This window comes from Triplophysa dalaica, chromosome 9 (assembly GCF_015846415.1).
Source record: "Triplophysa dalaica isolate WHDGS20190420 chromosome 9, ASM1584641v1, whole genome shotgun sequence".
Taxonomy (NCBI): Eukaryota; Metazoa; Chordata; class Actinopteri; order Cypriniformes; family Nemacheilidae; genus Triplophysa; species Triplophysa dalaica.
In genome coordinates, this window is record NC_079550.1 from 23,434,386 (window position 1) to 23,460,546 (window position 26,161).

Consider the following 26,161-nt stretch of genomic DNA (forward strand, 5'->3'; position numbering starts at 1 on the left):
TACACGCAAACAATGCGAGTAGAGTACGCGTTGTTGAGGCGTTAAAATTCGCACGTTTTTGACCCTCCTGGCGTTCCATACTGCTTTGATATGATGCAAAAAGCGCTGTAAAATAAACCTTCATAGACTTGTGAGATTTACTTTATTAACGATTAACTTAAGTGGACGAATAATGTTCCACATCAAATCACGATGTGACGTTGCCTGCCTGTTGTTGTTGATATTTTGTCCCGTTGAAACGTCTATCTATTAAACCACGTTCCACGTAAATTTAATAACTTCTCAAAATATAAGTTTGAAAAGAAACCAAAACATTTTTTAATTTTAGTCTATCAAATGTTGTGATTGTTTCTAAGGGTCTGTACATGGATGCTGGGTTGGGTATGGAAACCTTACCAGGGTAAGACACCTGAGCACAAGTTTTGTTCAAGGGCCGGGTTTGCTTTTCATTTGATGATGTTTGAGGAGAATTTGAGGAGAATTTCTGTGTTTATTCTGGGTTTTACAAATATATTGCAGTCCCATCATGATGATCCATGAAAATATTTACGCCAAACAAACTACTAACGTCATGAATGGATATCATAAATGTCTTAAAGGACCAAAAAATGGTCCCCATTGACTTTCCATAGTAGGACATTTTCACGTTAACAAATAAATATTTGCAAGTCAACGGGAACATTTATTGGTCAACTATTTCTTTAAATATGTTAAAAAAAACTCCATTCACACAGCTCATTGCTAAAAAACACAGACAGTTTTACCTAAATACAAACAATTTATTGAGAGTACTTACAAAAATATTGTACAAATGAGATTTATACATTGCACACAGAAAGTGTGTGTAAATCCTGACTAGATCTTACAAAACACCTGCTGAAGAAGACATGATGTGTTTGGTGAGATGCTGAAGTGTTGCGTGTAGCTTTAGTAATGATGAACTTTGATCTGGTTGTTGTCGTCTAGGCTGAGCTGCATGAACCCGCTGCTGCTGGACGGAGTTCTGAGGTTTGGGAACAGAGGACTGTGATGCTCAGGAAAACAACACAAGAGGAACAAATAAAAACATGACAAACATTTACTTTATTTCTCAAGTGTGTAAAGATACATGTTGCGGTTTTTCCGTTGGGCCTCCAGCCAACGTTTATTTCCTTCAATGAGACTCTGCAAACGGTGACCTTCGACCTCGGCTGACGGACGCAGAGATGACAGACTGCACAGACAAACAGATAATCTGCCTTCATGCTCAACAGCTCGTATCACAAGAAAAGCACTTTCATCTGTTCATTTATAGGAGAGAGTGAATGTGAGTCCTCACCTTGCTGGTGTGTATCCTGAGTAGGTCATGTGGACTCGGCTTGTTTCTATGGAAACAGAGATCAGGTATTCAGTTGATACTGCAGGTGCGTGTGATGTAAGCGTGTGTGTTACCTGTGTTCCGGGCGGACCAGGTTGTCTGCAGCAAATCCGTTGGTCTGTGTGTATGAAGTGAGGGGGAGGGGTTTATAGGCCACGCCCACGAGGAACAGGGTAGTTGAGTGGTGGTCAAAGAGGGAGGGTTCTGTTTTTGGTTGAGTGACCCCAAAGCACCCAAAACTGAGTTTAGCTGTCCTGAGATCACCTGCAGGGAATCAGCCAACTGCTGCACCTTTACAGGAACTGACACACACACGCACACGTTTATCCCTGTACACCTAATCATCAACTGAAAGCGTGATTGGTTGATAAATATTAAGACACCTGTGATGTGTGTCTCACCTGTTCCCTCGTGTCCGTACACACTGCTCGTCTCCGACTCAGTCACATCAAATGTCACTTTACGATCAGCTGACCTCTCGTCATCCTCACACGACACCTCACAAACACACACAGACCATGAGTATCATGAATATGTAATTGTGGTTTCATCATGTGACTAGGAGGAAGTCACTGAAGTGGTCAGTATCAGTGATCAGTACTGATGATTTTATATGAGTGAATGTCAATAAACCTGTAGTGTGTGTGAGTGTGAGTGTGTGTGCCCATGTGTGGTGTGTGCGTGTGTGTGTGTGTGTCGTACCTCTTCAGTTAGTGATGTTTCCAGCAGGTTTAATTTTTCCTCTTTTTCTTTGAGTAAACTTTGGCCCTTCTGAAGTGTCTCTCTCAACTCAGACAGATCCTTCACCTCCTACAGACAGAAAGACAGACAGACAGACATGTTTCTTATGTCTGAGCATACGCACCACACTCAGGGTTTTTCTAGTTATGAAAAAAATCATTTCTGGTTGTGGTTTGATGAGAAACACACACACACCTGCTGCAGGTTGTGGTAGAGCTGATGTTGTATGGCGGAGCTCTCAGTCGTGGGGTCCTTCAAACTGCTGTGAGCTGCCTGCAGTGCTGCCTGTCTGTCTGACACATGATCACTCTGTCTATTCAGAAACTGACGGGCTCTGAAGAGAGAGACGCTCTCATTCCACATGTACTGTCTCACACTGACAGAGAGAGAGAGATCACTTCAACAGGTGCAACAATAAAAAAACAACACAAACACACAAGAGTGACACACACACACCCGTCCACACTAGTGTCACTGTCTGAAGGTGAACTGGCCGGAGCCTCGAGATCCTCCAGACGAAGATGATTCTCTCTCTTCTTCATCTTCTTCTGCTCGTCCACTGCTTCACCTTTAACCCTGGACACTGTGTTCTTCTGCTCCAGTTCACTGCACACACGCCAACAATAAATGTAAACACACACACAGAAAATAAAATGTGATCCTGAATGTGTGTGTTTGTGTGGTACCTGACTCTGGAGGTGAGTTGTTCACATCTCTCCTGTAGGGGTAACAGTCTCTTCTCCAAGCGCTCTCTCTCCTCCATCACTCTGCAGCTCTCTCGCTCTCTCTCTGCTCTCTCTTTCTGAACATCTGCTCGTGCTCGCTGCAGCTCATCATGAAGATCCTGATTCTCCTTCAGCAGCAGCGGTAGAGACTGAGACACACACACGTTTCATCTCACAGTGATTTACCCCCCCCAACACACACACACACACACACACACACGTTTGTTACATCTGTGTGCAAACACTATAGATTATTTACGTCACACACACCTGTACTCCTCTCTGAATGTCATCGTGTTCCTCACACAGCTGTTGTCTTCTCTTCCTCACGTCTGATTCCTGAAAATGTCAACATAATTCATCAACACGGTTACGATCATCACATCCACACAAAACCTAATAAAACCTTTAAAACTGACTCACGACAAATCTAAATGAATGAACCCTAACAACAACAAAATACACAACTAGAAAGTCTCATGATTTAAAAACTCAAGTGAAAGGTTCACACACTCTTGCCTGCAGTTCAGTCTCCTGTGTGTGAAGTTCTTTGGTTTGTATCTCCAGTTTCTTCATCAACTCCTGTAACACTGACTCCTACACACACACACGCACGCACACACGCACGCACACACAGAGATTAGCATCTTGTCTATATTTCTGCAGTTGATGTGTGATGATTGTGGAGTTGTGTGAGCGCTGACCTTTTGTGTGTGTGTCCTGCGGATTTCCTCTAGTTGTGTGTCCAGCATATTTTGGAGTTTGTGTAGTTGTGTTGTGTGTTTAGAGATGAGAGTCTCTCTCTCCTCCTGAAGAGAATGTAGTAAACGCTCTCTCTCTCGGCTCTCCTGCGCACACACACACACACACACACACACACAGACAGACAGACAGTTATATATAGTTATATCTTACAGAAGTGTGTGTGTGTGTGTGTGTGTGTGTGTGTGTGCACCTGTTCCAGATGTGTCTCTCTCAGGTTTTGGAGTTCATGTTGATGTTCCTCTTTCCGTTGTTGGAGTTTTCTTCTGTGATCTCTCTCAACTTCCTCGCGAACTTCCTGTAGCACGTCAGTCAGCTGACAGACACACACACTTACTCACGTTGTGTTTTATGGGGTCTTTTCATAGATATCATTTATACTGTACAAACTATATATTGTGTTCTGTGTTTGTGTACCTCTCTCTGGTATTCTGCTAAAGGTTGTTCTGGTCGTGGACTTCGTAAATCTTTCTGTCTGTCACTCAGTTTAGTCTGAAAAACACAATGATGTTGTGTGTGAGTATTTTGCTCTTGGTACTCAATACAGCAGTGTAACTAAATAACATCACACAACACACTCAATGAAAGTGTTTAACTAGTATGAACAACATTTGCAGTACACACACACACACACACTTCTAGTCTGATGGAGGTCAGCTGCTCGTCCTTCTTCTCCAGAAGCCGCTTCCTCTCTGCTCTGAGCTCCTCCTCTGACTCCGCCCTCAGATGCTCCAGACTCCGCCTCATCTCTGTTTCCACCTTATCACGCTTCACCTCCAGTTCTGAACGCAGATCTCTGAGTTTCACCTCACTCTCATCCCTGCACACAGCAGAACGACATTTATATGTTTGTGTGTGTGTGTGTGTGTGTGTGTGCGCATGTGTGTATGCGGGTGGTTGTGTGTACCTGACTCGTTGAAGTTGTGTGTGTCTCAGTGTGTTTAATTTCTCCTCCTCGTCTCGTGTCTTTCTCAGCAGCTGCTCCTTCAGTAATCTGACGCACATGAAGCAAATGTATTTGACACACCTTAACATGACATCTACTGTTCGGTTCTATAAGAATCTCCCCACCGAACAGGGCGTCAGGAAAAGACACGTTGTTATAACTCGTTGTGGTTTTTATTAAGTCCACAAAAGCAGCCACAAAAAGCAGGTTATAAACCTGTAGAAATAAAAGGGCTACAGTGTAAACAACAATATTGATAGTCATATACACCATAAATTCTGAATATACAAATATTAATAAGTATAAATTCCAATATGGTCAATATTTAATACTATAATTATACTTGGTGTTTAAACTGAATGACTAAACAAAGCACATGCATCTAAACACAGAAACACAACTTCACACACACCAAGTACACAAAAGTCAATGCCACACATCAAACCAATAGCCAAAGGTGCCCTCAGCATGTTAGCTTAAAGTGAAAACAGTGAGTGTAGTTTTAAGTATCATCGCTGAGCATAGTAATCCATTACCAATGTAAAGTGGTTAACTACATTACCCATCCAGCACCGCAAACAGGAAGTAAATCGTGTGACAGTGAAACGCTCCAATTTCAAACATTTGCTTTTATAGCCACGGATACTATCGAGCCGACAACATTAAACATTCGACCGCTCCCAAGGTTTTATCATCGTGACCAAAATAGCAGTTATTAAGAATGTAAAAACCGCGCAAACATACAACGGCCGCACAGCAGTAGCGCAACAGACAACAAACTCAATTGATAGAAACAGCAGCTTACCGGTGGCGTATCTCTCCTGACGAGGAAACATGCCGAACTAATACTCGCTCCCACTTATAGCCCGCATATAATCATTTCTGGATCCTAACACCTATCCTGCGTTACATTTCCACTGAACACCAGTGACGTAGTGAATGCGACACCTCCCACTTGACCGATTGATCATGTGATTCAAGGCGGTCACAGACAAAACATTACATTACACCACATAATATACACTTTTTTTTTTTTTTTTTTTTTCATGAAGAATAGGGCACCATTGTCACTGTTCACGCACCTCCCCTGACAGATGTATTCTATTCTGCCAGGTTTGGTAATATGGGGTATGTACTCTTCATTCTTCGTGAATGGTGGTGCATGTGGTGGTGAAGGCAGCATAGAGAGAGAGAGAGAAAGAGAGTGAGAAAAGGAGAAGCATCCTTAGGTAATGCCTTCAGAATTGGGGTTTGGGCGTTTAGGCAGCGCCTACAGAACTGGTGGCCGAAGAGACGGGATCTAGGAGTTACTGGTCTTCCACAGGTATGAGGACTACCAGTCTCCTCACGTCTCTCCGTAGGATGACTAACATCAGCTGCTGAGTATTTCTCTTAAGTTGCCCAACTATTAGGGAGGCGGAGGGGCCTGCACACGTCTTAACGTCTGCGTCTCTCACAATTCCTTTCTTGTCAGGATACACGGCCTGGATCCGTCCAAGCCGGAATTGCCCTCGCAGTGCGTTTTGATCAGCGATCCAAACAATGTCACCGATTGCTACATTTCTTTGAGTCCGGTGCCACTTTGGCCGAATGAATAGATTAGGTCCGGCAAGTTCACTCCACTTCTTCCAGAACATATCTACACCAATCTGGATGGATCTGAGACGGCGCCAGGGATGGATGCACAAGTCAATTCCTCCTGTATCTCGTCCTTGCCTGGTCCTCCCGAGAAGCAGAGTATTGGGGGTCAAATACTCTATAGAGTCTTCTTGTTCTTGTGCCCGGGCGTCAATTGGCCTTTCATTGGTGAGGTTAGCTGCCTGGTAGAAGAGGGTTTGTAGCTCACCCCAGGTGAGTGAGCTTGTAGTCCCTCCGAGGCTAGTGAGAGCCCTTTTTATGAGCTTAACTGCAGCTTCCGCAGCCCCGTTGCGATGAGGTGCGTCAGCCGGATGAAAGTTCCATGCCCACACTGTCCCATTCTTGGCGGCTTTGTCCTCTATGGATGCTTCCCGTAAGCTAGACAAGTGCCTATGCAAGTCTTGTAGGGCAGGTTTTGCCCCAATGAAATTGGTTCCCCTATCTGACCACAATTTTCTGGGACTGCCTCTCAATGCTACGAAGCGAGAGTACGTCTGGAGAAAGCTTTCAGATGACTGGTCGTCAACAAGGTCCACATGGACTGCCCTTGATGCCATACAGCAGAATACTATGCCGCAAACTTTTTTTTCCTGTTCTTTTCTTTACAGAATCCTTGATTTCGAAGGGGCCAAAGAGGTCTAGTGCGGTATACTCAAATGGGTTAGCACGCTGTGAGCGTTCTGGTGGCAGATCACTCATCATCTGCTGGCACATTTTCCCTTTCAGTTTGCGACATGTAATACAGTCGTTTGCAACTTTCTTTACTATCCTCCGACCTTGCACAATCCATACTCTCCTCCTGGTGCGCAAAAGCGTGGCAGCAACGCCTTCATGATTTTCGTCATGAGCTTCTCTTGCCAGTAGTGTTGCGAGCCATGAACGAAATGGAATTAAAGGAACAGCTGTTCCATCCTCTTTCCAGGACTGGATTCGTCCTCCACAGAGAAGGATTCCTGTCCTCCTGTCCTTGTGGACCACCAAGCGGTTCAGTGTTGAGTCCAGGACCTGACTGCCATCCTGGGCTGCGAGGACCAGGTCTCGGAAAGCTTGCGCTCTCTCCTCAATAGACAGGATAAAGCGGTTTACCTCCCACTTTGAGGAGTCTAGTGCCTGGCGTTTTCTCAGCCAGGTTTCTGCAGCCCGTCGAGTCCAAGCTATGGAACCACACAGTTTAGACAGAGAACTGAAGCGTTGAGGTTCCACAAGGCGTACCAGACTAATTGCCCAGGGCCTTCTCTGCCTGTCTGCCGCTGATTTTGCACCCGGAACAGCTGGTGATGTCGGTCTACCTGATTCTCCATACCTAAGGTCCGCCTTGATGTCAGGCTCGTCAAGGGCAGTTCTTTCTTTTGACTGAGCTCTGGTGACCACTGCTGAGAAGGCTTTCCGCTGAAGTTTTCCCACATCTTCAGCAGCAGAGGATGCAATCTCACTGGCCATCTTCATAGGCCAGTTGGTCTTAGGCCATTTCAGGAACTCAGGACCTTGCTGCCACTCTGACCCTTCATTAAGTTCCTCAGGAGTTGCACCTCTGGTAAGTATGTCAGCAATGTTTCGTTTGCCTTCAATCCACCTCCAATCTTCCACATGTCCGGCTTTCTGAATCTCACCGATTAGATTTGCGAAAAAGGTCTGAAAGCCGTAGCTATCCTTTTGGATGGCTGCCAGGATTGTTTGGCTATCCACAAAGTGAATCCATTGCTTGACTTTAATGAGGCAGTGCTTCTCAAAATACTTTTTTAGGCGTGTAGCGAAGACTGCGCCACAGAGTTCTGCTTTGATCACATCTCCCTTTTGGTCGAGAGGGGTGAGTTTAGCCTTGGATTCCACCAACTTTATTTCAACTTTGTTTCGGGTTTCCCACCGCAGGTAGTGTACAGCTCCATAGGAGGATTCGCTTCCATCTGAGAACGTAATCCCTGTTGGTGGGCATGTGGCTCCAGGCGGCGTGAGGCTTCTCTCAAACTTTACCTGGCCAAGTCTCACAAATTCTTCAAAAAGCGTTATTGCGCCTTCTCGAAGTTTTGGTGAGAGAGGGACATCCCATGTATCTTTAGATGGGTTGTCCTTGCCAGCTTCCTGAAATGATTCTCGTACCAACATCACTCCCTTCTGTTTGGCTGGTGAAGCAAGACCAACCAGGTCGTATAATGCGGCAATCTGGCTAAGAAGTATGCGTCGGGTAAGGGGATTTGGGGTTCCCTGTCATCCTCCATGCTCAGATTTAATCCTGTCCTCATTTTCCCTCTTTTCTTAGAGAAGTTGATAGAAGTCAGCAACCGAAGCTTGTCTGTCTCAGGTTCGTAGCCGACCCCAAGCGCTCTGTTCTCCCATCATGCATTTGGTTGGGCAGTACCAGGGTCCTGGGTACAGTTGTTTCAGAAGGGGCTCCACTCCTCCCACTTTGGCGTGACAGAACCCACGGTTTGAGGAAGAAGCCTCCCGCTTTTAAAATCTCCTCAACCCCTTTGGTTATCCTTTCAAGCGTTTTGAGGTCATCGTGTGATGTCAGGATGTCATCCACATAGCTGTCCTCAGTCAGAGCTCGCCGTTCTTCAATCATATCAGCAAACTGAGGGAGGTTGGCCGTCTCCTTCATTGCAACATGGGCGATACATCCTGCGGGTTTATCACCGATATTTACTCTGACGACTGCAAACACCTCAATGTCGTCCTCAGGGTTGTCTCTCCAGAGAAAGCGGTGGAGGTGAACTTCATCTTCTTTTAACCAAACTGAGTTATACATCTTTTTTACATCACCCAATGCAGCATGGAGTCCACTCCTGAATCTCAGAAGGACACCTCTGATTGGATTGAGTACTTCGGGACCCTTGTGAAGGAGATCATTTAGACTTATGCCTCGGAACTCTTGGCTACTATTCCACACAATTCTCACAGGGGTTGAGGAGGAGTGAGGGTTTGGTGCAACCAGATGGCTGATGTACCATTTAGGTCCTTCCCAGTTGTTAATTTCCTCCTGTGAGTTTTGCCGCAGCCCCTCTTGAAACCATTTCATGTATTTGTTCTTTGTATGCAGCCTTCCACACAGGTTCCTTCTCCAGACGTTTCTCAGTGTTTCTGAAGGTCGCCTCCACTGCCTGCCGATTGTTTGGCAGTGTTTTGAGGTCTGTCTTCCAGGGATAAGCTGCGTCCCAGTGGGGAGAGTTGCTGTGTTTATCCGCCAGCACGTATGTTAGGCATTCTTTTATCTTTTCCAGGTCCCGCTCTTCCTTAAGGGTCATTTCCTTTCCACCAGGGGGGCACCTACCACACTTGCAGCCGCCACATTGAGGACTGCACGCAGCTCCGATGCTGTCCCACCTGAACCACTCGAATACCTCTTTGTTGGCGGTTGCGGTGCTCTGGACAGGCGCATTTCCTTCCTCCTCTTGAGGTATGATGGTCTCTTTATATGCCATAGAGGCTGATCTCATGGTTCTTGCAAGGTGAGTTTCAGAGTAGTACACAGCCAGGTCGACTGTCTCAATGAGATCGGGATGGGTTCCCCCAACAGTCTTCCCTAGCGGACCGTCCCAGAGAACGAGGTCTTCCACAATCCTGATTGGCTGGGGAACAAGACGACCTTCCCGATGGCTGATAAGGAGGACAATCTTTGTGGGACGGACTAGTTCGACTCTGGGTACATTTGGGAAAAACTTCTGCAGTTGCTCGGCAGTGACTGATTGAGTCACCTCCGCAATATTTTCCAGGCCATAGCAAAGAATTCTATGCTCTGCCACTTTTCCCTTCGATGTCTTCACCTTCAGCCGCAGTGAATATCTTTTGGTCAGGACAGTCTTCTTCATCCCCCCGATTCCATGGACTATAAGCCTGATGTTCTCACCGCACAGTCCAAGGCGATTGGCAGTTTCATGGGTGATATAATTGGTATCAGATGCGAGGTCGATTAGGGAACCAATAAGGCAACCCGAGTTTGTCGTCACTTCCATCAGCATCATCACCACTGGATGTTCTTGCAGTCCATCTTCAACCTTGGCACATACAGTTGATGATATTTTATTTGAGAACGCATTCTTGTATTTCTCTCTTTGTACTGGAGTAAGTTCTGCCAGGAACTCCTCTTGTTTGTTGGTTAGGCCAAGTTTCTTTCCTCCAATTTTATGGTACTCTGCTCCTCACTGCTGTTGTCCTTCTTTGGGGTCGGTGGCTTAGGACACAGAAGGTAATTGTGGTCCGACACCCCTTCTCTCCGACAGTCCACTTTTGGGCAGAGGTATCTGGGTGTGCATCCTTTACCATCCTTAGGGTGGGGCCGCAAACACTTGGAGCACAACCCTAGCTTCTTCACATGGGCCCTTTTTCTTAAGAGATCTTGCTCCCTGAAGATCTTACACGCAAATAGCTTGCCGGCATGAGAGTCATCTGCACAGACAGTACAGCTGGGATAGTTGTCCTTCTGACCTGCTGTGGTTTTAGTGAAAAACTTCCTGCCTCTCATATCTGGGTAATCTGCAGCACCCTTTTCCACAGGGCCTCTATCTGCAGGGCTTGGTTCCAACTGATCCAACTCCTCAAGAATCTCCTCCTGTCTTTTCAAGAATTTTAGAAGGCAATCAAAATGATACAGTGGAGAGAACTTATTTGCTGGGTCAGTTTTGTGCATAATCCACTCCTTCTTGAGTGAACTGGGAAGCTTGCTTTCAAGAGATTGAGCAACAACACGGTTCTTCACGGCATCCTCTTCACCAAGAATCTGGAGGTTGTACAGTGCCCTTTCAACAGCTTGGATCAATTCAATGGTTCTTCTTGGATTATTTCCTTTGACGGGGGGAAGAGACTGGACCTCGTTGGTGATCATCAGGACTATTTTCGCTTTGTTCCCGTATTTGCTGTCCAGCAGCCTAAACATATCGTTGGCGGATCCACAGCTAGATAGAACGAGATCCTTCTTGACCTTTTCGTGGAGACTATTCAATAAGTGGAACTTTTTTATACATTCCACACCTTGTGGGTTACCCAATTCTTGTAGGTCCTCCCACTCTGTCTTCCAGCGGTAATAGTCCCTTATGTCACCAGAGAAAGTGGGTAGCCGTGCTCTTTCAAGGCTGATTTGAGGCTTGAGATTAAAGCTTTCTTCGGACCTTTCTGGGCTATTTTGCTGTGAGAGGGGCCGGGTGTTCATTTTCAATCCCCCCGTGTACGTTTTGGGCTTCAGCTTGAGACCGGCAGACATGTCAGGGAGAGAGAGAAAAGAAGCATCTTGTGTCGGATCACCAACCGCGCTGCTATCATCTCCCAGATGACTTTCTCTACCCTTTACTTGGTCAGCTTCGTCTTGGTTCAGTTTGTCAGACAACGCCAGGACCCTCTTCTTTAATGTCTTGTAGCGTGTCCTGAGATCTAATGCCTTTGGACCAGGAACCAACTCCTTCCACTCTTCCAGCATTTCTTCGAGTTCACTGACCTCTCTCTCAAGACCTCTATTTCTCAGCCTGCGGTCCTTGATTGAATTCCGAGGGTTAACTTCCTCTTCCTCTGCCTGAGTGATGGCCGACTCCGCTGTTTTAGCCTGCTTAAAAAACGCCTCCTCTGCGTAGCTGGCCCAAAAGGTTTCCTGGGTGGCATTCTTTACCTCAAGGAACCTGTTCTCACACTCCGCTGTCTTTACATCAATTTGGTTTGCAGATTCTATGACCTCCTTATCTGTTGACTTCCTCAGGGCTTCAACATACTCATGTCCCGCATCTATGGTTCTAGAAAAGTCTGTCCTGAAAATCTTCCATTCCCTGAGAACTTCAGTTGATTCCAAGAGTCCTGGTTTGGTGAGAGTATGAGCCCTTCTTGTGAATGAAGCCTGTGCTCTTGATCGCACACTTTTAAGCCTTTCCAAGTCTGCCATTGTTACTCCCTTTGTGTTGACTGGAGAGCTGTCCATGCCAATGTGCACACGTGCTCCTTTGTCCCTGATCAACGGGCAGCTTGATTAATGATAAACTTGGGGTCAGTCTCAGAGGTGAGAGGCCACCTGAACCTGGGTTGATTAAGCTTCCTTAATGAAGCAGTCCGTGGCTGTTTTTTAGCTGCATTCAATTTAGTGCAGCGGGCCGCGGTTTATAACTGTTCGGTTCTATAAGAATCTCCCCACCGAACAGGGCGTCAGGAAAAGACACGTTGTTATAACTCGTTGTGGTTTTTATTAAGTCCACAAAAGCAGCCACAAAAAGCAGGTTATAAACCTGTAGAAATAAAAGGGCTACAGTGTAAACAACAATATTGATAGTCATATACACCATAAATTCTGAATATACAAATATTAATAAGTATAAATTCCAATATGGTCAATATTTAATACTATAATTATACTTTGTGTTTAAATTGAATGACTAAACAAAGCACATGCATCTAAACACAGAAACACAACAATTTCACACACACCAAGTACACAAAAGTCAATGCCACACATCAAACCAATAGCCAAAGGTGCCCTCAGCATGTTAGCTTAAAGTGAAAACAGTGAGTGTAGTTTTAAGTATCATCGCTGAGCATAGTAATCCATTACCAATGTAAAGTGGTTAACTACATTACCCATCCAGCACCGCAAACAGGAAGTAAATCGTGTGACAGTGAAACGCTCCAATTTCAAACATTTGCTTTTATAGCCACGGATACTATCGAGCCGACAACATTAAACATTCGACCGCTCCCAAGGTTTTATCATCGTGACCAAAATAGCAGTTATTAAGAATGTAAAAACCGCGCAAACATACAACGGCCGCACAGCAGTAGCGCAACAGACAACAAACTCAATTGATAGAAACAGCAGCTTACCGGTGGCGTATCTCTCCTGACGAGGAAACATGCCGAACTAATACTCGCTCCCACTTATAGCCCGCATTTAATCATTTCTGGATCCTAACACACCCTTTTGGGATTTTACTGGTCCACGTTTCACCTTTTGACTGGTCTGTGCTTCAATCAGGTAAGTGAACCTCCCACCTATCCTGCGTTACATTTCCGCTGAACACCAGTGACGTAGTGAACGCGACATCTACTCACAGAAATAATCCACAATGCAACAGGTTGCTTACTCACCTCAGCTGCTCAGCGCTCTCCTCCCTCATCCTCAGCTCCTCCTCTTCCTCCTCCTTCATCAGAGTGGCTCGCAGGAGCTGCAGTCTCTTCTCCTTCTCATCTGTCAGTCTCCTGCTCTCCTCCTGCATCCGTCTGTCTCTCTCCTCTTCATCACTCTTCCTCTTCTCCTCCAGCACTGTCTGTCTGATGGCCTGTCGCTCTTCTTTCTTCTGCTCACTCTTGTCTCTATCACCATGAGTGCTGATGTCACTGCGGCCGCGAGCGGTCGAGGGTCGGCTGATGTCTGCAGACTGCAGGATCTTGGCAGACGTCACATCCTCCAGCCTGTGAGCACAAGCACAAATACACCAATCAATCATAATCATCACTTCATCATTATCATGCACAACATGTGGACTGCAGTTACACAAACAGAATGGATTCAAGTCACAGTTTGTTTCTGTGTGTGCAGCAGTGTGTGTGTGTGTGTGTGTGTGTGTGTGTGTGTGTGTGTGTGTGTGTGAGACTCTCACCTGATGACATCATCAGAGACCTTCCAGCTGTCCACCTGTAACACTCGCTCTGCCTCGTTACTCTTCTAAGAGAGAGAAAGAGAGAGTGAGAGCGAGTGAGAGTGAGACGTGTGGTTGGTGACATCGTCAAAGGTAAAAATGACAGTTGTTAATGTTTGTAGAGAATAAATCCATCAGTCCAGTCAAGCTTTAGTTGATGACACGTGCATTGATGTGTGTGTGGTACCTCTGCAGGTGACAGCTCCATCAGGTCAAACACATTCTCTGAGAACTTTGTGTGAAAACTACCCTGTTGACACACAGATAGAGATGTTCATGTTCATCTGACACATACACTTATATGTGCCGTGTGTGTGTATGAGGTCATACCTGGACATCATCAGTGAAGGACAGTGACTTCACAGGCTCGATAGCCTCAGATTCCTGTCACAACACAGGAAATGACATCACACATTACATTTATCTGAAGTAATTTAGAGTAATTAAGGATTTTTTTCAGGTATTTATCTCACTATATTTACTACTAACACAATTGAGCTGCAGAATACAGATACACACACAAATGAACTGAAACATTACAACAAACTCACACTGACACAAAACACACACCCACAGATAGCACACAACAAGCGAATGACTGAGAAAGACAGCCGGAGAGGATTCTGGGAATGAATGAGTGCATGGGTGGATGGGCAGGGCGGGCAGCACACACAGCAGTCTCTGACACACTGATCGTCTGATGCATGTTTACACTGGAGTGTCTGATAATCTGATGCATCAGCTGATGTTTGTCATGAATTCAATGTTTGCACTCATGAATCTCTGCATGTTGATGTTGAAATGTTTGAAAGATGAATCAGATCAAATCACAACACTGCGTCACATCAACACAACACAATCAAAGCAGCTGCAACACAGTGAAGGGAGGGGCCAGGTAGCGTATGTGGGCGTGGCTTCACAGGAAAGGGGCGGGACACTCAGTCATACCTCACTGCACACAGGATTCCACTGAGGAACAAACTTGCGTGTGTCTGATTTCATGTTTGTTATACGAGCAGGAGTGTCAGGACTGTGAAAGAGCTCGATCTCTCTGTCGGTCTGATGTTTGCCGTCTCTCTCGTGACGTGATTGTGAACTCATCAGGTGCGATGTGCTCTCGGCTCTTTCCTCACTCTGTTCTTCTTCATCCCTCTCTCTACACTCTTCCTCCACAGAGCAAACACTCTTCTCACTCTGTATTGTTCTCTCTCTTTCATCCTCTAATGCTTCTGCTTGTTTTCTCTTCTCTGCCTGATCTTTTTCACTGTCTGATCTCTTCTGTTTCTCCTCTATCTGATCTCTCTCTAACTCTGATTTTTCCTCTGTCTGATCATTCTGATTATATGATCTATCTTCTGTATGATCTCTCTGATTGTCTGATCTGTTTTCAGTGTGATCTCTCCAAGTTTTTGATCTGTTTTCATTTTGATTTCTCTGGTTGTATGATCTGTCTTTAGTCTGATCGTATGATCTGTCTCTAGTCTGATCTTTCTGAGTGTATGACCTGTTTTCAGAATGATCTCCCTGATTGTATGATCTGTTCTCCATCTGATCGTCTAAATTGTCTTCAGTATGATCTCTCTGATTGTGTGATCTGTATTTAGTCTGATCGTTTGATCTGTCTCTAGTCTGATTTCTCTGATTGTCTAATTTGTCTTCATTTTGATCTCTCTTAGTGTATGATCTGTTCTCCGTCTGATCAATCTGATTGTTTATTATGTCTTCAGTATGATCTCTCTGATTGTTTGATCTGTCTTTAGTCTGATCGTATGATCTGTCTCTAGTCTGATGGTCTAATTTGTCTTCAGTCTGATAACTTGGAGTGTATGATCTGTTTCCAGTTTGATCTCTCTTAGTGTCTGATCTGTTTTCAGCCTGATCTCTCTTAGTGTGTGATCTGTTTTCAGTTAAATTTCCCTGGTCGTCTAATCTGTCTTCAGTCTTATCTCTCCGAGTGTCTGATCTCTTCCGTGTCTGGTCAGGTCTGCTGAAGCTCTCTCTCTCGTCACTGTCTCTGTTGTTCCTGGCGTTCTCCTCATCTGCACATGTCTCCTCCATCACCTCCTCCTGCACTCCTTCGCTCCTGTCACTCATTTCCTCGTCTTCCTCTCGGACACTAGACGCCGCAGCCTCAGAGGTTAACGGGCAGGAGGCTATGCTGCTGTACTCCCTGCTGCCCCCCGGTGGTGTGGATGGGAGGTGACGTCCACCCGAGGAGCCCTTGCAGTTAAGGGACGGAGGTTAGAGACAGACAGACACATGCACACACTCCTCGCCACAAACAAACAGACCAATTATTAATAAGCCACACAGAGACAGGTGAGAGGAACACAAAGAGAAGAGTCAACATCAGGCATGTCAGAGACAGACCTCTGGGCTGTGATCTCCAGATAAAGCCAGATCTTGTAGTTCAGGTTCTGTTCTTTCTTCAGGCGGAACCGTGCCACTGACCTCACTCTCCTGAAACAAACACACAACGACCCTTCACATATTTCTGCCAGTTGCGGCCATCTTTTTCACAGCAGGAACCTTGTGATGGACACGTGTGAGGTGCCTTGAGGGAATACGCCAGTCCAACAATAAACAGACATCAAACTAAAAAACAGCAAAAAAGAAGGTGGATGACGGCCAGTGTCTGCTGTTCACCTCGTACAGAAGACCTCCGCCCAGAGCATCCAAATCCAGATGAAGGTTGTGTAGAAGCCCACCGGAGTCCCGCAGTCTCTACAGACACACACACACGGATGAGTTTCTGTTGAGGTCTGTGTGTCTGATGTTTAATGTGTTTGTGTAACACACCTCTTGCTCAGAGTCTTCCTCAGCGCTCCGCTCCTCGTGACGGCTCACCCTCGCTCCCTGACACACACACACAGCATGACTTATACACTCACCCAAAGACACGATTCATGAGTGAAAGATGATCCTGTTTTACCCCTAGAGATGTTTTAAGAGGCTTTAGTCCAGACAAACTGCCCAAGGCACCTCTGAGAGGAGCAGCAGAACCCTCAGACAGACCCCGGATGGGAGCCAGAGCACCTGACACCTGACACACACACAGAGAGAGAGAGAGAATCAAGAGAAGACGAGGTAAACACACACTTCTGTGAGCTGACAAAAAACACGAAGGATTTGTGTCATTGATTTAACAGATGACATCGCGTGAGGAGGCGAGAGATGCCGATGAGCAGACTATATGATTGTATAGTTTGTCTTCAGTCGGATCCCTCCGGTGTCAGATCTGTTTTCAGTCTGATCTCTCCAAGGTTCTGATCTGCTTTCAATCTGATATTTTTTATAGTCTAATTTGTCTTCAGTCTGATCTCTCTGATTGTCTGATCTGTCTGTAGTCTGATCGTATGATCTATCTCTAGTCAGATCTCTCTGATTGTCTGATCTGTCTTTAGTCTGATCTGTCTCTGGTCTGATTGTATGATCTGTTCTCAGTCTTATCTCTCTGATTGTCTGATCTGTCTTTAGTCTGATCTGTCTCTGGTCTGATTGTATGATCTGTTCTCAGTTTTATCTCTCTGATTGTCTGATCTGTCTTTAGTCTGATCTGTCTCTGGTCTGATTGTATGATCTGTTCTCAGTCTTATCTCTCTGATTGTCTGATCTGTCTTTAGTCTGATCTGTCTCTGGTCTGATTGTATGATCTGTTCTCAGTCTTATCTCTCTGATTGTCTGATCTGTCTTTAGTCTGATCTGTCTCTGGTCTGATTGTATGATCTGTTCTCAGTCTTATCTCTCTGATTGTATGAGCTGTCTTTAGTCTGATCTGTCTCTGGTCTGATTGTATGATCTGTTCTCAGTTTTATCTCTCTGATTGTCTGATCTGTCTTTAGTCTGATCTGTCTCTGGTCTGATTGTATGATCTGTTCTCAGTATTATCTCTCTGATTGTCTGATCTGTCTTTAGTCTGATCTGTCTCTGGTCTGATTGTATGATCTGTTCTCAGTCTTATCTCTCTGATTGTCTGATCTGTCTTTAGTCTGATCTGTCTCTGGTCTGATTGTATGATCTGTTCTCAGTATTATCTCTCTGATTGTCGGATCTGTCTTTAGTCTGATCTGTCTCTGGTCTGATTGTATGATCTGTTCTCAGTCTTATCTCTCTGATTGTATGAGCTGTCTTTAGTATGATCATCTGATCTGTCTCTAGTCTGATCTCTCAGATTGTACGATCTGTTCTCTGTCTGATCTATCTGATTGTCTTATTTGTCTTCAGTCCGATCTCTCTGATTGTCTGATCTGTCTTCGCTCTGATTCCTCTGGTCGTCTGAACTGTTTTAAGATGCCGATGGGCAGACTCACCACCGGAGCTCTTACACTCTCCTGGTCTTTTCTCTTCTCCTTCTTCTTGTCTCTCTTCTCTTTCTTCTTCTTCTCTTTGTTTTTCTTCCCCAAAGCGAGTGCGGGCGCCACCGGAGCGGTTCTGGCCTGCTGGGCACGCTCCCGCTCCAGAGACACAAGGTGACGGTAATGCTCGTCGCAGGGGTGATCCCAGGTGGACTGACCCGTGGAGAAGTTAAAGTAGTACACTTCACCCGTCACGTCCTGACTACAGAAAGCACAAACACACACCCTCACTTATTGTCTCCACATCAAACTCCACTGTGTTGTCACGGAAACGTGGGTTACCAGGGTTTCCATTCGGGCGGTAGGAGGGCCACCCTCCCCTCTCTGGCCAGCCATAGCAGCTCAGGCTCTCGCTCGGGGTCGATGCCGATCTCTGTAGCATACTCGTGGATTTCTGAGAGACACAGAGGGGAAATTCGTCCTAATCCCCCACGTGACACTGATCCCATACCAGGGCACCACTGAGACATTTAATGTTAGGTTTGTTTGTGGTTATCAGTTAAATAAACAAACAAATATGGTCACCTTGCTCAGACGGGATGTAGTTTTCATCATAGTCTTCCTCGAGGACGAGCTGGTCTCCGATGTGAAGCCCCGTGGTTGTCATGGTGACGCCTGGAGGAGCGGGCACAGGCCTTCTTTGAATAATCTCACCTGATAAATCTTACAAAGAAACGACTGTCATCAAAACACTATTACATACAGAAAACTTCTGCTCAATAAACAAAATCTATTCAAAACGTATCAATCATATACAAATGATTCTGTGATATTGCCAATAAGAGTTGAGGCGATTAGTTTAATCCACACCTCTCTCGCGCGTTCACGTGTGCAGGGGTTATCTCATTGTTCTGGGTTTACAGCTCATGTAACCTGTGCTTCAGATAGTCTCCGTTTTAAAGAATTTCATGAATTTAGAAGAAAAAGTTTAAAAAATGAAGCGCCGCGTCTCCACCACAGCAACCAGAGACAAACATGGCGGCCGCCTCAGCCGCGCTTCAAAATAAAAGTCACTCAACCATTGACCGTACGCGAGAGAACATTCACATTTAGAAGCTTTTATCCAAAGCGACTAACAAATGTGGAAAACAATAGAAGCAATCAGAACCTAACCCAATATATTTAGATATATAAATACTATTTACATACAATTTCTTTTGTAATGTATAGAGAAAGTGTAAACGACATCGAAATCGGTGTCTGTAATGTGGGGTCTGGTGTTGACGAAAAGATCTGTCTTTGGGAAACTTCCATACTGACAATAATTTTGAGCAAGATCATTAAAAAAAATCTAAGAGATACAGGAAGATCAAACGGTTCGCCATAACTTTCATTAAAAATGCATTCTTGCACTTGCTGAGTAAAAAGTATGTTTAAAGTATTTGGTATTTTTTAATAAAAAAACATAGAATCATTAAATTGGACAAAAATGCAAACAAGAACACACACAAAATGCCCCCACAAAATATCAAGTTTAATAATATGTGCTTTTATTACGTCCTACACAGCAGTGGAATTATTCACACTAGATTTTAATAAATCAAAACGTACATTTTAGGCAAAAGAAAATAAATAAACATCAGTGTAAAAAACGAGGCAAGCTGTGATAAGAGATGCTCTTGAAAAAGTGCACGATGGTCCAAAATCTTCCGACAATCACCATAAGCTCTTAACATCCTCACCGTCTGCTCACTCATTCACATCTATCCAGACTCGACCTGTGCGGTGACTCGTCTACATGTACAAAATATTCAGTAAAAAACAGCAAGTTAATTTTATAAATCTGCTAACCTTGTTCCGTTTTCGCGAGATCTTCATGTCACTTCAGAGAAAAACTGGGATGCAAAAGATGCTTTTTCCCTTTGTACTGTCTCCAAGTCAATGAAATATTTTTTTGTCAAACTGTTCAACACACATGAAATTAATCATTTACATTCTAATATAGTGTTGATGAGACGTTTCATTTAAAGATGAACAGAGAATGATGTTTCTCAAACTTCATGTGTAGATTCTCACTGGCACATCCGCATGTGCAGCAAACAGACGCAGAATCCCTCATGAATAAAAAAAACACACATGCAAACGTTTGCATGTGTGTCTCTTGGTTAAATGTTGTTGATTTGTTTACTCAAACATGTATGTCGACACTTGATCTGTGAATGTATTGAGTGATCCAGACAGCGGGACGGAGCTTCAAAGATGATACATGGTTGGTCCACGACATCAACATTCACGTCAAACTAATAAAGATTAAACCAAGTCCACTCCTTCACCTAATGTAGACTATCAGCGGTACCGCCTGACCAATCCATAAGCACCAGTTTCCAGTGACGTTTCATCCAGTGGCTGCCTGTGATATGTGTGATCCAGCAGCGAGAAGATCATTTATGAATCTATAAAACATTTTATGTCCTAGAGGAAACTCACGTGCACAGAGGAAACCCACGCAACACTCTTCTTGATAAAAACAAAAATATTGTAGTTGCAGCGCTGTGTTAAAGGGACAGTTTAACCCAAACACGACAGTTCTTTTCTACCTCCTCGTGTCCTGCATGAGTTTTTTTCTTCTTCAGGACACAACAGAAGATGTTTGGAAGAATGTTGATCATCGAACTCCACTGATTTCCCTTGTACAAAACCGCAGAGACATTTCTCAAAATATCTTCTTTCGTGTTCCTCTGGAAAATAAAAGCCTTGCATACAGAGTGAGGGGGAATGAATGACTTTCGAACGAATCGTCTCTTGAGATACTTGAACCCTTCGATGCTAACATGAGGAGGAGGAGTTACACCGCAGAACGTCAATCAAACATCAGAAAGGCACTCGCATCTTTTGTGTGCAACAGAGGGTCTTACAGGAAGAGGAATGGCACTTTTGGTCTCGTTCCAGACGTCTGTCTCTCACTCCCACCAGGCGTCCAGCCTGCGGATGCGAACGCGCTGCTTGTAGTGATACTCCTTAAGGTGCTCCTTCAGCGAGTTGGGGAGCGGCAGCGCATTGATGCCGTCGTACGTGGTGCAGCCGCTGATGACGGCGCGGCAGATGTGATGCAGGCTGAAAGGATGCGTCCGGTGTGTGGGGGTGGACAGCAGCGGCTCGAAGAACATGCATGAGTTGGGATCCTTGTAGTGCTCCAGTAGGCCCGTGACGGTCGGCGCGTGGAACACGCTGGGGTCGTGCACGTCGAAGCTGAAGTTGTGGTTCCACTGCTCGATGCGCGCGTGCAGCGAGCGGCCGTACCGCCGGAAACTGACGGAGAACAGGTAATCCTCCTGTGCGGAGTCGCGGAGCAGAAACGTGCCTTCGGGTTTGCCCTCCAGCAGGGTCTCGGCCTGGTATCGGTCCATGACGCCCCAGTAGCAGGGCAGGTTGGTGATTTGGAGCAGGTCAGGCACCAGACAGTGGATGTAATCGATTTGCGTGTGCACGCGATGCTGTCCGTCTTGCGATTTGGGGCTTTCCGTCTGAACGAACGTCACCCCGGTCAGGGAAGGCGCGGAAGGAGAGGCGGCGGCCAGTTCGACGTCGGCCGTCATGGAGGATGTGGCGGCGACCTCGTCCAGCGTGTCCAAACAGCTTTGCAGAAGCAGCTGGTGCAGCGTGGCCCGCTCGTCTCCGGCCAGCTCGTTCATTCCGTGTGCCAGTTTGGGTCCCAGTTTATACTGCGGGTTTATCTGAGCCGTCACCTCGAACGTGTGGATCAGGGCGTTAGGCGGCGGCTCCACGCCTTGCTCGATGCTTATTCGTCGTCTCTCCCTTAAACGATCTTCCTCATCCTCCACGGGCGTGGCGATGAGCGTGGTGGTGGTGGCGGAGGAATCTGGGATGGGCGCTTGAGAAAGGGGAGCTGTGTGCTGCTTGATGAGGTTCCATTTCTGGGCCAGGTCGGACCCGGGCGGGAACGGACAGCTGTCCAGCATGAGCTCGCTCAGGAGGATCTTACGTCTGGAGGAACACAGGGCTGTCGCTGGGGCAGGCTGTGACAAACCCTGGCTGTGGCTCTTGATGGGGAAACACTGTCCTACAGCGTCCTGGATCTTCTGCCGGAGCGTGCGGCTACCACCAGAGGACTTGCTGTCCGCGTCACAGCCGGGGTCGGAGGCGGGCGAGCTTATCGACGGTCCGGCAGAAACCTTCTCTGATAACAAGGATCCCGATGAGCCCAGGACCTGCCATCTCCTGTGTTCTATTACGGGAGAGGAAGAGCCGCCTTCGCTGGATCCGTGCAGGCCATTCAACAGATCGCCGTACTCGAAGCCATCACTCACGGGCCGCACGGAGGTCAGGTCATGTGACGGGTGGTTTTTCTTTTTCCCGCTCCCCCCCTTTCTCCTTGCCCCGTCTCTTCTCTCCTCGGACCGGCTCTGGCGTACTTTAGGGCGTGCGCCGCGCTCTCTTTCTTTCCCGCGATCCTCGGGCAGAGACATGACGGCAGTGTCGGGATTCAATTCAACGTTCAGGAGACGAGAAACAATTCTCAATCAGCAGCAGACACATGGGTCACTTCACATCTGCTGAAGACACAGATTTTCCATAGGTCAGGAGAGATGCAGAGATCACACGCAGACCACGATGTCAATCTGCAGAAATTAAACACATCTTTATTACACTGGTGTACTGTTCACTGTGCTCTTATTATATAACGTGTACATACAGATAATATCACCTATGTACTACATCTTTACATTTGCAGTACTTTGTGTACAGAACTCACAAAAAGTTTGTTTTCATAATTATATTTCCATTTTATTCTTAATATATCTTTATTTATTGCTTTTTTATTACACCATGTGTTTTCTGTACATCTGCTTTGAAACTCTTAAAGTCTCTATTAAAATTAACTTTGTTTAAAAATGTTCAGTGTAGAATCACTGTCAGTGCCCAAAAAACACCGATGAACCGTCATAAGCCCATGTGACGTGATCAAAAATAAATAAAATAAATATCTCAGCTTTCAGAGTTTACTTATGTCACTAACACATAAAGAGTTTGATATCAGTTGAGAGAAAAACATGAGACATTTCTAATACAAACAGTGAATAACAGAGATATTGTGTACAATATTACAGTGACGGTATCATACGGTAAATAACTAACGTTGACGTCATCATGATGAATACATGAAAGATGAATAATGGACATACGAAGAATGACTGATGAATAATGACTGACACACGCACCTGCACGCGCACTCCGCGGGCTCGCGCTGAGACACATAACTTCTGACTGATCAAAATCTTTATCGATAAAACTGGCTGAACAAAACCATATTCATATTTCAACTTTAACGAATAGCTAGCCTTCACCACAACCCTTGCTTTACTGTAGTGTTTACGTCATTTCCTGGAAAGGCAAACACACTTCCGGGTCAAATTCAAAGCATTCATTTTGCCGATTTTTCTCCTCATTCATTAGATCAGGGTTTGTGTAAAATTATTATGTTTCCAAATACTTTAATTTATTTATAATAGCATCCAAAGGTTTGTGAAAATAAAAAGGATTTTTTAAAATACGCTTTAAAGAGATTCGGCGCTGCGCACACCTATCGCGTTCTACATAGAAGTGTCGCGATAGCGATCCGAAAGCATATGGAGCATTCCGTTATCGCGATACTTCGATGTCACTCTGCGGTCTTCGCCAGACACGAGTGTTATTTGGAATGTTTCCGGAAGCGCTGCAACAGAGTGATCGTGTCGTGTAACTTAACTTCATTCCGTTTGTTATTGTTTCATGAGTTTCACTTCCTGTCAGCACAGATTCACGCAGTAAAGTTGTATTTATTGTGTTTGTACGTACACGCACACAGACTCGTGTCTGCTTTCTGTAAAGACATCATAATATTGATTTGTGGCAGTGAGTTATCAGCGTGTTTATCGATTAACACCTTATTTGCCTCGTTCTTCACCTTATTCACGTGTATGTCGATGTGTGTGCGCGCGCCCGTGTGTCTGTAGTGATACGGAGTGTGTGAAAATGCTGGTGTTTTTCTGTATTTGTCAGGTGTGTGATTGACTCTGGTGTTTTTCTGTATTTGTCAGGTGTGTGATTGACTCTGGTGTTTTTCTGTATTTGTCAGGTGTGTGATTGACGCTGGTGTTTTTCTGTATTTGTCAGGTGTGTGATTGACGCTGGTGTTTTTCTGTATTTGTCAGGTGTGTGATTGACGCTGGTGTTTTTCTGTATTTGTCAGGTGTGTGATTGACGCTGGTGTTTTTCTGTATTTGTCAGGTGTGTGATTGACTCTGGTGTTTTTCTGTATTTGTCAGGTGTATGATTTACGCTGGTGTTTTTCTGTATTTGTCAGGTGTGTGATTGACGCTGGTGTTTTTCTGTATTTGTCAGGTGTGTGATTGACGCTGGTGTTTTTCTGTATTTGTCAGGTGTGTGATTGACTCTGGTGTTTTTCTGTATTTGTCAGGTGTATGATTTACGCTGGTGTTTTTCTGTATTTGTCAGGTGGGTTGTATGATTGACTCTGGTGTTTTTCTGTATTTGTCAGGTGGGTTGTTTGATTGACTCTGGTGTTTTTCTGTATTTGTCAGGTGGGTTGTATGATTGACGCTGGTGCTTTTCTGTATTTGTCAGGTGTGTGATTGACGCTGGTGTTTTTCTGTATTTGTCAGGTGGGTTGTTTGATTGACTCTGGTGTTTTTCTGTATTTGTCAGGTGTGTGATTGACTCTGGTGTTTTTCTGTATTTGTCAGGTGGGTTGTTTGATTGACTCTGGTGTTTTTCTGTATTTGTCAGGTGTATGATTGACGCTGGTGTTTTTCTGTATTTGTCAGGTGGGTTGTATGATTGACGCTGGTGTTTTTCTGTATTTGTCAGGTGTGTGATTGACGCTGTTGTTTTTCTGTATTTGTCAGGTGGGTTGTTTAATTGACGCTGGTGTTTTTCTGTATTTGTCAGGTGTATGATTGACGCTGGTGTTTTTCTGTATTTGTCAGGTGTGTGATTGACTCTGGTGTTTTTCTGTATTTGTCAGGTGTGTGATTGACGCTGGTGTTTTTCTGTATTTGTCAGGTGTGTGATTGACGCTGGTGTTTTTCTGTATTTGTCAGGTGGGTTGTATGATTGACGCTGGTGTTTTTCTGTGTTTGTCAGGTGGGTTGTATGATTGACGCTGGTGTTTTTCTGTATTTGTCAGGTGTATGATTGACTCGGGTGTTTTTCTGTATTTGTCAGGTGGGTTGTTTGATTGACGCTGGTGTTTTTGCTGTATTTGTCAGGTGTATGATTGACGCTGGTGTTTTTCTGTATTTGTCAGGTGGGTTGTTTAATTGACGCTGGTGTTTTTCTGTATTTGTCAGGTGGGTTGTTTGATTGACTCTGATGTTTTTCTGTATTTGTCAGGGGTGTGATTGACGCTGGTGTTTTTCTGTATTTGTCAGGTGGGTTGTTTGTTTGACTCTGGTGTTTTTCTGTATTTGTCAGGTGGGTTGTTTGTTTGACGCTGGTGTTTTTCTGTATTTGTCAGGTGTGTGATTGACGCTGGTGTTTTTCTGTATTTGTCAGGTGTGTGATTGACTCTGGTGTTTTTCTGTATTTGTCAGGTGTGTGATTGACGCTGGTGTTTTTCTGTATTTGTCAGGTGGGTTGTATGATTGACGCTGGTGTTTTTCTGTATTTGTCAGGTGGGTTGTTTGTTTGACTCTGGTGTTTTTCTGTATTTGTCAGGTGTGTGATTGACTCTGGTGTTTTTCTGTATTTGTCAGGTGTGTGATTGACTCTGGTGTTTTTCTGTATTTGTCAGGTGTGTGATTGACGCTGGTGTTTTTCTGTATTTGTCAGGTGTGTGGTTGACTGGTTTTTTTCTGTATTTGTCAGGTGTGTGATTGACTCTGGTGTTTTTCTGTATTTGTCAGGTGTGTGATTGACTCTGGTGTTTTTCTGTATTTGTCAGGTGTGTGATTGACGCTGGTGTTTTTCTGTATTTGTCAGGTGTGTGATTGACTCTGGTTTTTTTCTGTATTTGTCAGGTGTGTGATTGACTCTGGTGTTTTTCTGTATTTGTCAGGTGTGTGATTGACGCT

At 45.0% G+C, this 26,161-nt stretch overlaps 2 protein-coding genes across 4 annotated transcripts; both read right to left on the reverse strand.

Annotated features, from left to right (window-relative positions):
* Window positions 1-764: 764 nt before the first annotated feature.
* On the reverse strand, window positions 765-19,107 carry LOC130428724 (centrosomal protein of 164 kDa-like). Of its 3 annotated transcripts, none has more exons than XM_056756929.1 (29): window positions 18,939-19,107; window positions 18,654-18,791; window positions 18,411-18,522; window positions 18,084-18,330; window positions 16,706-16,816; window positions 16,573-16,629; window positions 16,420-16,497; window positions 16,144-16,233; window positions 14,722-15,993; window positions 14,104-14,157; window positions 13,961-14,023; window positions 13,735-13,799; window positions 13,223-13,546; window positions 4,493-4,579; window positions 4,222-4,405; window positions 4,003-4,077; window positions 3,779-3,901; window positions 3,528-3,671; window positions 3,337-3,420; window positions 3,094-3,162; window positions 2,785-2,972; window positions 2,555-2,704; window positions 2,294-2,474; window positions 2,060-2,167; window positions 1,759-1,855; window positions 1,432-1,659; window positions 1,319-1,364; window positions 1,109-1,213; window positions 765-1,024 (listed from the first exon to the last, which is right to left on the reverse strand). In XM_056756929.1, exons 2-29 carry the CDS (start codon window positions 18,733-18,735, stop codon window positions 928-930), a joined length of 4,521 nt encoding a protein of 1,506 aa, XP_056612907.1. In that variant the 5' UTR covers window positions 18,736-18,791; window positions 18,939-19,107; the 3' UTR covers window positions 765-927. The 3 variants fall into 3 exon arrangements, with proteins under 3 accessions (XP_056612907.1, XP_056612906.1, XP_056612908.1); XM_056756928.1 differs by having other exon boundaries at window positions 1,109-1,234; XM_056756930.1 differs by having other exon boundaries at window positions 765-1,003; window positions 1,083-1,234.
* A 489-nt stretch (window positions 19,108-19,596) lies between these two features.
* socs9 (suppressor of cytokine signaling 9) lies at window positions 19,597-23,448 on the reverse strand. Its single transcript, XM_056756527.1, has 2 exons — window positions 23,309-23,448; window positions 19,597-22,708 (listed from the first exon to the last, which is right to left on the reverse strand). Exon 2 carries the CDS (start codon window positions 22,553-22,555, stop codon window positions 21,029-21,031), a length of 1,527 nt encoding a protein of 508 aa, XP_056612505.1. The 5' UTR covers window positions 22,556-22,708; window positions 23,309-23,448; the 3' UTR covers window positions 19,597-21,028.
* Between the last annotated feature and the right edge of the window lie 2,713 nt (window positions 23,449-26,161).